This window comes from Typopeltis vanoorti, chromosome 16, assembly GCF_054136105.1.
Source record: "Typopeltis vanoorti isolate ZY-2024b chromosome 16, IOZ_Tvanoo_1.0, whole genome shotgun sequence".
In the NCBI taxonomy this organism is placed as follows: Eukaryota; Metazoa; Arthropoda; class Arachnida; order Uropygi; family Thelyphonidae; genus Typopeltis; species Typopeltis vanoorti.
This window is the reverse complement of record NC_143564.1, coordinates 28377333-28392605: the sequence shown is the minus strand read 5'-3', so window position 1 is coordinate 28392605 and position 15273 is coordinate 28377333. Positions and strand designations below refer to the sequence as shown.

At 36.0% G+C, this 15273-nt stretch overlaps 1 protein-coding gene across 4 annotated transcripts in view; it reads right to left on the bottom strand.

Annotated features, from left to right (window-relative positions):
- Positions 1-15273, bottom strand: part of nmo (serine/threonine-protein kinase nemo) — a 362063-nt gene that overhangs the window by 110396 nt on the left and 236394 nt on the right. For all 4 annotated transcript variants that reach the window (XR_016549577.1, XM_090406022.1, XM_090406024.1 and 1 more), the window contains exon 7: positions 12253-12441. Coding sequence is in view for 3 of the 4 variants with exons in the window: in XM_090406022.1 (XP_090262148.1) it covers positions 12253-12441 (189 nt within the window). In the remaining variant the exon portion in view is untranslated. The remainder of the gene's footprint in view (positions 1-12252; positions 12442-15273) is intronic.

Below are 15273 nucleotides of genomic sequence, written 5' to 3'. Positions count from 1 at the left end.
AATGCAATTTCCTCATACATTTCTGAATATGCATTCATCCTTCTGCATCCCACCCACACTAGATGTTACCCTAATGCACCATCTCTTTGTCATCCCTTCCCAAGAAGATACTGCTGTATTAGAATTAGCCTTCAAAGCCAATAAGTTCCAATAATAAGCAAGGTCTTATTACTGACTTCTTGATAACTAAACCAGCTGAAGTATGCAATGAGAATTATAGAAATGATGTCCAAGAGATTTCAAATGATGCTGAAGTCCAGTCAAACGTAAATAAAGAACATTTACAGAATGTTTTTTTGAAGACAGTGAGGACGATTAAAATATGCAATTTATTTTATTTTGCCTAAACATTTATGCATTATGTGCAATGAAGTTTATGCACAATTTGCAATTTTTATAATTTTATACTATGTATTTGTTACCTGAATTAAATAAAAATATTTTTTTTTTGGATATGTCATTGTTGTTTATATAAGTAAAAAATAAAAAAAAAACAAAGCATTTGCTAGTTGTAGAAAACTAAAGATTTCATAGCTCATCCAGAAAACTTTGTTCTGTAAGAACTGTGACCATGAGATTTCTGAAATAATAGAAAAATTATCCAATTTCATTCTTCTTCTTCTTCTTCTTCTTCTGCAGCTTCTCCCACTTAAATGGGGTCACTGTTTGTAATGAGTCTCCTCCACACCTTCCTGTCTTGGGCTGTCACCACATCCAAGTTCTTTATCTTCAAATCCTCTTCTACCAGCTCCCTCCATCTCTTCTTTGGCCGCCCACGCTTCCGCCTTCCTTGCACATCCATCTGCATGACCCTTCTTCCCACATATTCGTCCTCCCTCCTCATCACATGACCAAACCATCTCAACCTTGCCTCCTGTATTTTTGCTCCTAAGTTCGTAACTTTCACTGTTCCCCTGACATGGTCATTTCTCAGACGATCCTTTCTGGTCACACTGCACATCCACCTAAGCATTCTCATCTCTGCTACTTCCATCCTGCTGATGTTATTTTTCCTCAGGGCTACAGTTTCTATAGCATATGTCATAGCTGGCCTCACTACTGTCCTATAAATTTTGCCTTTCAGATTGATCGGCACCCTCTTATCGCATAACACTCCAGCCATCTCCCTCCAGTTCCTCCAACCAGCTTGTATCCTGCATCCCACTTCCTTCTCAGCTCCTCCATCTTCTTCCACTGTTGAACCTAAGTATCTAAAGTCTCTCACCTTCCTGATGACATTTCCTTCCAGCTCCAGATCTGTCTCCTGGCCGCCGCCGACTGCACAACACATATACTCTGTCTTACTTCTGCTCAGTCTCATACCTCTCTCTTCCAGTACTTTTCTCCATCTTTCCAGTTTAGTTCCCGCTTCTTCTCTTGAATCTACACACAACAAGATGTCATCTGCATACAACATTGTCCAAGGCGCATCTTCTCTCACCTCCTCTGTTACCACCTCCATCACAATATTAAACAGAAATGGACTTAATTCTGACCCTTGATGCAAGCTAACTGTTACTTGAAAACTTTCTGTCTGTCCCAAACAGGTTCGAACACTTGTCTTCACATTTCTGTACATTTCCCGCACCAACCTGACATATTTCTCCGGCACCTTCTTCTCCCTCAGACACCTCCAGACTTCTTGCCTTGGCACTCTATCGTATGCTTTCTCCAGATCAATAAATACCAGATGTAGCTCCCTTTGTTTCTCACGATATTTTTCCATCATCTGCCGTAACCCAAAGATAGCATCTGTTGTTGATTTACCAGGCATGAATCCAAATTGTTCCTTTGCAATCTCCACCTCCTTCCTCAATCTACCATCAAGAACCCTTTCTAGGATCTTCATTGTGTGGGACATCAACTTTATTCCTCTGTAATTTTTACAGTCTTGTGCATCCCCTTTACCCTTGTAGATGGGGACAAGAGTACTCTCCCTCCATTCCTCAGGTATATTTTCCTGTTGGCAAACTTTCATGAACAGGTTCCACAGCAGGTCAATTCCCTCTTCCCCCAGTGCCTTCCATGCCTCCACTGGAATTCTGTCGGGGCCCACCGATTTTCCATTCCTCATCCTCTTCATGGACTCCGTCACTTCCACTCTACTGATGTTCTGCACCATCCCCTCAGAAGGCTGCCCATCTCCTCTGAGAGTCCTTGCATTTTCCTCATTCAAAAGTCCCTCAAAGTATATTTTCCATCTGTTTCTTATGTCCACATCCCTCCATAATACTCTTCCTTCAGCATCTTTGATCTGCCTCACATGTAAGATGTCCTTTGTTTCAATAAGGAATGAAATTATCCCAATTTCATTCCTTATTGAAATTATATCATCCATAATATATGCCTCTAAACCAGATGTCAGAAGAGTGCAACAGTTTTCTTCAGTTAGAAATCCTGTGTTTGAAACCTATGTAGTACTATGAAAACATTCATCAGAGCTTTTCAACTGAAAATAAGTTAGACAGTCTCATACTGACATGATGGTTTTTCCCTACCAGAAAGTTGTATTTTTCAGCAAACAGGCAATGCACTGGAAAATAAACACACAATGTATTTGCTTTGTATTTGCTTCTGCCATAATTTCAATCAAAACAAAATCATGGCCTTAGTCTACTCAATTATTTTCCTGGAGACAAATCTGGATAGCTTGGGTAGCTTAGTTGGGCTTATAGAGGCATGAAAAAAAATATATTTAGTCTTACCTCTGATGTCAATTACATATAGCATTAACATGATTTCCAAACTTTTGTAGTTGTGGACATAAAAAAAAAATGAAAAGTGCTTGTACCTAGAGGGTTTGTGTCCTGATGATCCTCTCTATTTTTATTTTATTCCCTCAAAAAAGGTACTATTAGTCACTTTAATAGGAATAATATGTTATTCTGTGTGTGTTATAAAAACAACTTAAACAAACTCCTCTTCAAGAGGAACTGGAATCATTACACTCAGCCAGAGCCGGGCAAGTTCACCTTGTTCTCAGGTGAACTTGCCTCAGGTGAACAATGGGAAAGGGCGGCAAATTGTTGAAAAATGAAAATTAATAACTTGCAGAATAAAAAAATAATAAAAAGGCAAATGTATCTTGCAATGTTTGTCAAATACTTTAAGCAAACTAATGATTTGCGTCGGACGCTCTCGCTCGATACACTCGTTTCCTCGTATGATATTGCCCTAGTAAGCGGTATGGTACGCGAGTTTGGGCATGTTCGTTGTACATTAATGTGCATTATTTATGCAGTGTGCTAGTATGACAGTGAGCAGAAGGTATTATTATAAATACATTAAACTTAAGGTAAGTTTTCTATTATATAAATTTGTAAAAATGTTTCACTGTATATTACATTATATTACGACTGCAATATTATTTTCCATTTCTATTTGTAATGCAATCAAAAGTGATTACATTACAAATATATAATTTTTCTTTTTCAGATGAACCTATGGCGTCAAGAAAAACCAGTGGTGCTGAATATAGGAAAAGAAGAAAACTGAGAAATGAAACAAATCAACATAGTGTAATACAGTTGCAAAATTGGCTAGAAAAAACCGAGTACTACAAATAAAAGCAGTTCACTCGAGACAATACTGGTCGAGGCTCAAGAAAAGACGATTGAATTTGAAGAAAACACTACCATTGAAGATCAAGAAAAAGGAAGGGAAGTTGAAGAAGAAATTGAAATATGAGAAAATTCGACAGAACAAGAAAAAGATTTAATTCTATTAATTTCACCGATCCTCCTTCATGGCTGCCTATTACGGATAAAATTAGATGTATTCTAATTGAACATGGGCCAGAACGAGGAGAAGACGCAGATTTTAGGGAATCTACTTCAGAGGATGGCAAGAGATTTTCAAAGGAATGATTTTTTTTAAAAACTGTTCCATCGTAACTGGCTCATTTTTTCAAAAATACCTATGTTAATATTTTGTTTTCCATGTATCCTTTTTGGTAAAGGAGGTAAAAGGATATTGCCATCTGCAATCAAAGCCGAGGATTAAAAGATTGGAAAAATCTAAATCGAATTTCCGATCATGAATATTCTGTATTTCATTGCGACACGTATCTCCGTTGGAAATGCTTTGAAAAGAAACTTAAAACTGGTGGTTTTATAGATGATTTGTTGCAAAAAGCAATACAGACAGAAAAGTAAAGATGGCAAAATATTTTACATGTTGTGTTGGATGTAATTTAATTTTGTGCAAAGAATAATTTATCTCTTAGAGGTACGCAAGAAATTATTGGTAATCCGCATGCAGGAATTTTTCTAAACTTGACTGAATTAATAAACCGATACAATATGACCATCGCAGAACATGTTGCTAATCACAAGAAGGGGTCTGTTTCATACTTATCTAATAAGATTCAAGACGAATTTCTTTTACTCTTAGGGAACTATGTTCGAACTGAAATTCTTTCCAGAATTAAAGAATCGAAATACTTTTCCTTGATGTTTGACTGTACACCTGATGTATCGCATCACGAACAAATGTGCCAAATTATTCGATATATAGTTATTAGGAACGATTCTATTACGATTGAAAAAAGCTTTATAGATTTTATAGCGATAAAAGAAAAAACTGGTAGCGGTTTAGCCTATGAAGTTGTCAATAAATTAGAAAAAGATGGACTTAATTTTCTAAACGTTAGAGGTCAAGGATATGACAATGGGGCGAACATGGCGGATGTTTATAATGGAGTATAAGCCATAATTTCTCAAAAAAATTAACACGCTATGTTCATTCGTTGTGCGGCTCACAGCCTTAATTTGGTTTGTAAAAATGCTGTTTCTTCAAATGCTAACATGATCACATTTTTTGGAATCGTTCGGAGACTTTATACGTTTTTTGTGAATTCGACCGTATTAAAAACAATTTTAAAAGGTCATACAGACACACGATGGGCCTCAAGAACAAATGCCATCAAGGAATTGCACCAACAAATACCCGAAGATATTAACTGATTTGAAAAATGAGCAATCATTGCAATGCGCTGAAATTAAAAGCATATTGAAACAAATTTTAAATTCTTATGTACATTATCTACGTGGAATTTAATATTGCAAGAAGTTAATTAAATAAACAAAGCTTTGCAATCAAAAACGATAACTATAATTAAAGATTCATGTTTAATAGAAGGATTATCTAATTCCTTGCAGCAAATGAGAGACACCATACGGGAAAATATTTTTTCTAAGAGTGAAAATTTAGCTTCAGAAATGGAATTGTCTACAGATTTTGAAAACAAACGAAGCCAAATTATTAAATTAGATGATCAATCTCAGCAATCAGTTCCTTATAACGATAAATATTTATTTACAGTAGAAATGAAAGGAGTAACAGATATTTTAATAACACAACTTAGATGAAGATATGAAAAACTATATGGGATTTCGTCTGACTTCGAATTTTTAACAGGTGAAAAATTCAAGTCGGTGGATACAGAAAATTTAAAAAAAGCAGCTTGTAATTTATCCCTTAAATATCCAAACGATATAAATTCTGTAGAATTATTATCAGAAATAATCAGTTTCAAAAATCAGGCATCATCATCACCAAATTCCTGCCGTGTACCCTCAAGGAGTGTACAGGATATAATAGTACTACATGAAAAATTTACATCATTACTTCCTATCTACAATTTTCCTCCAAATCAGTCGGTTACTTGTCAAGACTCAACATTACCAGATCTTATATTTCTATCATCTACGGAACTTTTTACCGTATCAATCCACCTATATCTTGGTCTTCCTCTGGGTCGTTTTCCTGCCAACTTGGCAGAGAACATTTGTTTTGCTAATCTTTTCTTGCCCATTCCATTTAAGTGACCGTACCACCTGAGATTAGCTCTGCTAACGCATTCCTGGATGCTGACAATGTCAAGTTCTTTCCTAATATCCTCGTTTTTAATATGATATTGCCATTGATGCCATCTGTTCATGCCTCTAATCTTTATCAGGACTCTCATATCTGTGGTCACCAGTCTTTGGTCAAGTGTTTTACTTCTGACCTACATATTTATTACATACATATTTCCTATACAGCTAATTTAGTGTTCCGACTAATTTCTCTCTTATTCCATATGAATTTATTCAATTGACTTCCTACCATACCAGCTTTGTTGATTCTGTTGTCTATTTCCATATTTAATTTACCAACTTCACCAAAAATCGTGCCTAAGTAGCTGAAATGTTTTACCTGTTCCACAGGTTCTCCATTCACAACAAAGTCGACATTTTCAATGATTCTGCCTATTTTCATTGTCTTGGTCTTTTTAATGCTGACCTTCATACCATATCTATTACAACAGTTATTCAATTTAGTCAGAGAATCTTGCAGACTTGTAGCAGATTTATTTAGAAGTATAACATCATCCACATAAAGCAAAGAGCTGACATTAACATCTCCAATTTTGATACCATGTTTAATACCACTTTCCTTCATAATGTGATCCATATAGATAATGAATAATAGAGGGGATAATATACATCCGTGTCTCACACCAGATTTAACATTAAATCATCTTTCTGTACTTCCTTCAATTCTAACTGCTGACTTACAACTCAAATAAAGACTAAGTATTGCTTGATATAATGCCCCATTGACACCATATAACTGTAGCATATTGAATAGCTTCTCTCTTGGTACTTTGTCATATGCCTTTTCCAAATTGACAAAACTTAAATACAGATCTTTGTTATATTTCAATGATTTCTCCTCTATTTGTCGTAAAGTGAAGATCATATCATGACAGCCTCTATTTGACCTGAATCCAGCTTGTTCTTAACCAAGCTTTTCTTGCACAACTCTTCTCAACCGTTTTTCAAGTATACTTGCATAGATCTTACCAGGAACACTCAGTAGGGATATACCTCTGTAATTCCCACATTCAGTTTTATTTCCCTTTTTATATATGGGTACTATGAGAGCTCTACTCCGATCATCAGGAATTCGTCCCTGTGTCCAGGCATTCTGAATTATGCAGTGCATCCACTGTAAGACTTTTATACCACTATATTTCAGCATTTCTGGTCGAATATCATCTACTCCTGCTGCCTTTCCACATTTCAAGCCTTTGATGGTTTTTTTCTACTTCAAGTATGGATATGTATTCCTTACTGCATGCCTGGTCAGTGTTTTTTTTTATCACTGTGCTGTCATCACTGCTTGTTTCATTTAGCAAATTTTCAAAGTAATTACTCCATACTTCAAGATATCTTTTTCTACCGTTTTCATGTCACTTTTATCGTCTCTAACTCCTTTTACAGTACTCTTTCCTCCATTCCTAAGCTTCTTCAATAACCTCCAGAATATTTTGCCACCTTCTTGATATTTATTTTCTTTGTTCTTGCCAAAGTCCTCCCATGACTTTTGTTTAGCTGGTTTTACACACTGCTTAGCTTTCTTACATATGTCTCTGTATTCTCCAAGAGCACAAGCTGACTTATTTGCCAGGAACTTTTGATATGCTTTCTTCTTTTCCTTCACTGCCTCTTTAACTTCCTGTGTCTACCATGGAGTTCTAATTTTTCTATCCTTGCAGACAACTTCACCACAGGCCTCTATAGCTGAATCAATCAGGGTTTTCTTCTGTTCTGTGACTTTATAATTTAATAATTAATAAATTTATTTTGTTCCCAAAATCATTTGCTTATTTATTTTTATTTAATACTTATCAGAAATTTAAAACTATATACATAGGCATGAAACTTTATCCTCCTGCCTCAGGTGAAAATACCTCTAGGCCGGGCTCTGTACTCAGCCATTTCTTTATAACTATTACTGACCGATCAGCATATCAAGAGTCATTGTCAAAGTATTAGAGTAGTTAGTCAAGAGCAAAATACAGGAATGGATAGAAAGAACTGAGATACTGTATGGGAGGCAGCGTGGTTTTGTGAAGGGCAGATCATGCCTCAGTAACTTGCTCACATTTTATAATACAGTAACGGCTGAATTGGATAAGGGTAACAGGTTTAGGTTTACAGTGATACTGCTGGACTTGCAAAGGTCTTTGACAGGATACAACATACAATCCTAATCAGTAAACTGCAGCACATGGGGATGTATATAGGATTGCTGAGATGAATGGGAGGGTGGTTGATGGACAGATATCAGAGAGTACTTGATTCAGGAGTAGTAGAGTCCAAAATTTATTTATTCATATGGAGTTTCCTCCCTTTTCTCCCCCGTCCCTAATGGGGTAAGTTGAGCCCCCCCCCTTTCATGGGGGGTTACGTATTTATGGCTGTAGATCTGTGTGTGTTCATGTGGCCGGTTTGCCTGCTTGTGGGATGAAAAACCCCAGATAAACTGGGAGGGACCCTGCTGTCCACGCCCAAGACCAGCTAACTTCGCTGTGGCTGAGGAAAATCCTTAAGCTCCTCACGTCGGTGACGGGAATCGAACCCAGGGCACTCCTTCCCCAGGCATATGGTTGCAAAGCGCAAAGCCACTAGGCTAACTGCACGGACAGAGTCCAAAAGAAGGCCTATGACTAGTGATGTGCTGCAGGGTTCTGTTCTTGGACCACTGCTATCTAATTTGTTCATTAATGATATAGGAAAGGATCTGAGAGAAACTGTTCAGTTATTTGCCGATGATGCAAATTTGGGTAGAGCAACGGTGAATACACATGATTTCAAAATTTAGCAGGATGATTTGGATAGATTGGCAGACTGGGCTAAGGAGAATGGATGTCAGTTTAGTGTGGCAAAGTGTAAGGTTATGCATTTTGGGGTGAACAAATTATCAGCAGTATACCACATTGGTAGAAACCTACCCCAGAAAAATGATGAAGTCAGAGACTTGGGAGTGTTAGTGGATAGGGAGTTCAAGTTTAGGGGCACATAGGAAAAGCAGCTAAAGCAACTCATCAGATCACTTGGTTACTGAAGAATACTTTGACAAGAGTAATTGTTCCTCTTTATTGAGCTTTGATAAAACTCCTATCTTGACCACTGTGTGCAGATCTGGGTTCCAGGGTTTCTTGGTTATGGGGAGGAGGTAAAGAAGATCCAGAGGCGAGTGACCAAGATGTTATCAGGTCTACGGAATGAACCTTACGAGAACAAGTTGATGATTTGTGGGTTACAGAAACAGGTTAATAGGCTGAAAAGGGGTGATATGATTGAGACATTCAAATTATTGAGGAGTTTTAACAAGATTAATTCAGAGGAAATTTTTCAGATCAGGTGTGATGGTGGGAGAACTAAAGGACATCCATGGAAACTGAGCAAGAGTGTTAGAACTAGGTTTATTACTTGGATAGTGGTGAATGAGTTGAATAAGATGCCAGAGTCTGTTGTGGGTGCCATGACTGTCAATGAGTTCAAAGCAAAGTATGATAGATACTGTGCAAATGCTGAATAGTTCTTGACATGATGTTTAGGGCCTTCCATCGATGAGCCTAAGGACTCCTTGGAGTTGCCTGTAATAATAATAATAATACTTGTAATCCAGAAAAGAAATGTCTTGATGGCCCTGAAAGGAAATATTTTTGTTTTCATACGGTTCAAAATTTATGTCTTGAACAGCATGGAACAATCTAAAACATTAAGGGAAGGGCCACTTCCACTTTACCACTTTTGTACCACTTTACCCCAGTCCTGAAGATACTTTCAGGTGCAAACTTTGTTTGTACACACTTGGATAAAGGATTAAACTAAATTTATTATAGTCTGACTAAGTGAAAAAAACTTTCAACATCTTTCTCTAAATCCAGAGTAATTTAATAAAAAGGTGGCACACCGTTTGGCAGCTCCTATAGGAGGAGATTACCTTGCTAATGTTTCTGCCTTGGTATCTCCACTTGGGCCTGGCTCCCACTGAAGAGACCTCAATAAAGGTCGAAACTAGTCTGGGTAGTGGCCCTTCCCTTAATGCATAACATTATACATATCTGCAAGGAGATGTGGTTTGCATTATGGGAGATACTGAAATAGGAGTGTTGGTAGCTTGCTCCACCTTTGCAAGGAGTCGCCTGGTGTTGTACCACTTTACCCCAGTCCTGAAGATATTTTCAGGTGCAAACTTTTTTTGCACACACTTGGATAAAGGATTAAACTAAATTTATCAATAGAGTAAGAGCTACTTGAAAGGCAAAGGATTCAATTTTCTGCATCTCCAGAACTTTTTTTTTACCCCATACTTTGCTTTCTTTTGGGGAATATACTGCTTACATTTCAATTTGCTTTTGAATGGCATAAGGTGCAGCACAGCACTTATACATGAATTTTGTTTGTATGGGGTAAAAAAAGAAAAGTTCTGGAGATGGAGAAAAGTTTGAGCCTTTGCTTTTCAAGCATCTCTTACTATACTTGAAAGGCAAAAGTATCAGTACTTCAAAACTGACACTACTGTTGATATTACTTGCCATCTCAGAAATGAATTGCATCTTAGATATATACTTGCTAATATTCCTTTTTGCTCGAGTAAAAGGCTGTTAGCTAATGAAAATTATTGAGAAAGTGAGGAAAGAACACATCCAGTACACATACTAAAAAGTCCCTAACAATAGCCGAATACACAGAAATTTGCTTTTTTTTTTTTTTTTTTTTTTTAACCTTTCTGATTGATTTACAGATATTCGAAACATTTTATTCTGATAGTGATTTTCTAGGGAGCCTCTGTAGCTCAGTCGGTTCGGTATAGATGAATCCCTTTAGTCGGAAAGACGCGAGTTCGATTTCCATCCATGAAGTGAGGAACCTTTATCTGGTCTCTTTTGACTAAAGTGAGTTAGTCAGTCTCATACGGAGGTAGAGGGTTTTTCTACTGGAAACTTGGGTTTTTCGTCCCTCAAAACAGAAAAACCAGCCAGCAGAACACATGTGATTTACAGTCAAGAATACTTAGAGGCATAGGGGTAACCACCTTATCCTTGTATTACAGTTAGGAAATCCAAGGATACTTGGAAGGCTATGGGCTCTTAAGTGCCTGTTAAAGCCACTGATGGATGGATGGATGCTTTTGTAAAATGACACTATTTTTTAAACATTAATTTACCAATATCACATAATTTAATGATTTGTAATTATCAAGAAATAATATAAATGAGAAAATATTTGCTAATTTATAATAATCACAATTTAATTTTGGTATCAGAATATTAAAAGTTATCTGGTACAATTACTTTGCAAAAATAACAAATTCAAACAAAAAAGAAAGTGCACATATGTTACCTAGCAGTATTTGTATTGGCGGTGGGGGGGGGGGGGAGCAATCAAAGGTGAAATACAATTTTAATTTTATTATGAAAATTTTGGAAATAAAATTTCATTTTGAGTCATGCACCTATACATGTTTTGAATGATAAAGCGTAGGGAAAGTATCTAAAGTATCGCTACTTCAAAACTGCCGCATAATATGAAAACTAGCAGAAAATATGTACATAACAGCTGACTTCATAACTTCCATTTATTTCGATTTGTAGTGTGTGATTAGAGGAAACCAAGAAAGTTGAAGTGCAAAGAACTACAGATTACATTATAAAGATTATACATTATGTGATATGATTCGAGATTTACATATGATTCTCTATAAAGCAAAATGGTAAAGTGCGGACCTTCATGCAATCTGTGAACTAACCTTTGAACTAAGATTATGAATAAAAAATAAAGAAACTTAACATGGGACAGATAAAGGCTGTATTTATTTTAAGATTTGGATCTTCATGAATTTATAAAATAATTGTTTGCCAAAAATAATTATCTTGAATCAAGTTCTGGGAGAATAAAATGTATTGCCGACTAAGATAATTATCAAAAAAATATTGATAATGACATTGGTCTTCCAAGGTGATACAATATTAGGTGAAGAAAGTATGAAAGGATCTCTTATTTTGCAATGGAATTAAAAACTATAATTATATGATAAAAAAGTAGCAAAAATAAATATAACTTGTAGGCATTTAGTCTAATATAGCTATGAGTCCAGTTACCGAGCAAACAAAAAAGCAACTGTGTTTCTTGCTACAGGCAACTGAATGTAGCTATGTATGCGAGGTAATCTGGTTAAGTGTTCTCCTCAGATTGCAGAATTATCGTGCCTTCTAATAGATATGACCTTTAAATTGCACTTCATATCCATGTTCTTTCAACTGGTGGTCTGAATTGTATCCAGGATTTGCTGGACATGTATATGCATCCTGGCCGGTTGGGAGGTTAAATATTTTGATGCTACAAATGCCCATACACATTTAAGTTTAAAAATAAACAGCAGTAAACAGAGCTAGAGTTAATGTTTACTTACAGGATTGAAAACAAGCATCTGAGTTAGGAGATGTACTGCTTCATGGGTGGCTTGAGAAGACAGTGTATATAGAACGGTCGTATAGGCAGGCTTACGTGGTCTCCGCATCATATGAGCACGAGCTCCTTCACAGGCATATTTCATCTCTTCTACTGATGGTGTCCCCAAGAGGTCAGTGATAAGTTCCAGCTTGAACATATGCAAGAATTTAAAAAATTAAATAAATAAATAATAATAATAAAAAGCAGCAGGAATAATGTTCTATATATATATATAACCACATTCAATTCCTGCATGGTTTATGCTCCTGAAACTCGGGTTTTTTATTCGGCAAAGCAGGCAAACTGGCCATTAGAACACATACAATTACAAACATAATAAGCTGGTCTCATAGCCTTAATTACTTTGGCTGTAAATCCAAGTAAACCAAACTAATCAATATTGAAATAAATCGTGTTCAACACGTGTGTTTTTGTGTCCCTAAATTTACAAATATGAATATTGAAATAAAGAAATTAGATGTTGGCTTGAAATGCAAAACTGAAGAGCATTAAATAATTTATATAAATTTCAAAATAGTCTAGTTTTAATGGAAACCTGTGATGTAGTAATCAAGATTGATACATGTTAGACAGAACTTTATTGAAAATTATGAAATAAATACTTGTATTGAAACTAGATCACTGATGTGGAACAAACAAGCAAATCAATCAGAGAGAGAGAGAGAGAGAGAGAGAGAGAGAGAATGCAATGCAAATACAACCACTGGTTAATCTACAGTTGTAAGTGCCACACACTACAAGGATCATATCAAATAGATAATTAATCATATCTGACTCAGGATAGAGGGTTTACATTTAGGTTTACATTAGTACAGTGTAACAAATGATGTAACATTCCCTAAATGTTATTCAAAAAGATATTCATATTTAAAGTTTCTAAGGAGAAGGTGAGCAGTTTAAAAAATAATATCATTTTTTTGTTCCAAAATGTATGGGATCAGAAGCCTGCTTTCTATTGCAGAATCCTTGAATATAGAAATGTAAAAGTTTATTATCTGTTGAATATAATGAGGGTGTATCCGTTAGATTCCATTAATTATTTTGATTGTGAGAAGCTTAAACAAGAAGAACAAATGTTATTACGGATTTTAGAACTACAGTTTTCTGGGAGGCATAAAGCACAGAACATTGTCATTCAGTATGCATCGGAAACTTGCCTTCACTGTCATATGTATACATCAAAGCTTTCCACATAATGCCTCCCAGAAAACTGTCAAACACTTAATTAGCATAGCACAAAACATTTATTTTTCTCCATCATCCTTAAAAAGGAGCTTCTCACAGTCAAAGCATTAGCCCTTTCTGCATTCAACTGTTAATACTGAAATAAAGCATGTGGTTTCAATCCAATACATTTCAGATATTTCCCAACCTATTAGCAGATTTTTGAAGAAATTTCACCTGATATCAACATATTTTGAAAGCAACAAAATTTCTCATCTTTTATTACAAAAGACAAACTTTCATCTCTATCTATAGCTGGTGTTTACCAGAATCCTTGTGAACACACTATGGACAGATAATTCATTCTGCGGAAAAAAGAATTAGTTAACATGTGCATTACACTGAATATCTTAAAGCTCAAAAGTCAGGTATTGCACAATGTGGTAGCGAGACCAAACACATTAGGAAATTATTTTCAAAGAAAGTTTGGAGCCCCTGCTAACCATCCCTAATTTAAACGCATGGATAGGCTTATGTGTCGTCACACATGTTGAATTGGATTTAAACATATTGATGCAAACACAGATTGACAAGAAAATAACTATATATTAACTTAACAGCTAATATTTTGCTGGTATTATAACCAGCATCTTCCAAACAAAGTTTGTTACAAATGCGAGACAACCACAATTCGGTGCAACAGTGGGGCTAGTATAAGTAATTGCAGCATGCGACACAAGACTAAAGTCCTAATACGGCGCCATCTAAGTTAAAAAAAAAAAAAACATTAAAACACCCAGAATATATGGAGCTCCAAAAATTCACAAACAAGGTACACCTTTACGCCCTATTGTAGATAGTATAAACAGTCCTACATATGAAATAGCTATACATTTAGCCAAACTACTAGCCACTTGCACAAACAATTTTCCCTCTTTTGTTAAAAATTCTAACCACCTAAAAAGTATTTTAGAAAAACGTTCAGACCTAATGGTAAGTTTTGATATCATCTCATTATTCACTAATGTACCATTGACTGAAACACTTAACTTATTAAATTCACAATTCATAATATATCCCTGATATATTTCAGCTATTTAAATTCACAGTAAAGGCAGGTTATTTTACATAGAAAGGGAAAATATACAAACAATTAGATGGGACAGCTATGGGATCTTCCTCCCCTTAGCCAACTTCTATATAGAACATGTGGAAAAGCTAGCTATCAACACAGCCACTCTCAAACTTAGTCTCTGGCTACACAATGTTGATGATGTATTTGCTATTTGGCCACATGGCCCAGGCACATTGAATACATTTTTAGTGCATCTAAATAGCCAGCACCCTAAAATCCACTTTACAATGGAACTAGAAGCCAACGACTGCTTGGACACATTGATCACACATCTTCCAGAAGGTTCCTTATCATTTTTGGTTTATAATATCTCCCTGTATGTGTGGGGAGAAATATCTCCCCACACATACAGGGAGATATTTACACAAACAATCACACCATCACCCTTTTCAACAATATGGTATCTTAAAAACACTAACCCATAGAGCTAGAGCAATCTGTTCCAATGACATTGCCTTCACTGCTGAACTTTCTCACCTGTGCCACACCTTCCTAACCAATGGCTATAATCCCCATAAGATAGATAAAATACTAAATGCTACCTAGAAATCCCCCCACTATCTACCACAGAAGACTATAACAAAACTATCACCGTCCCGTATATTAAAGGCACATCTGAAAAGATATCTAGGATGCTTAACAAACACCAACTGTGCACTG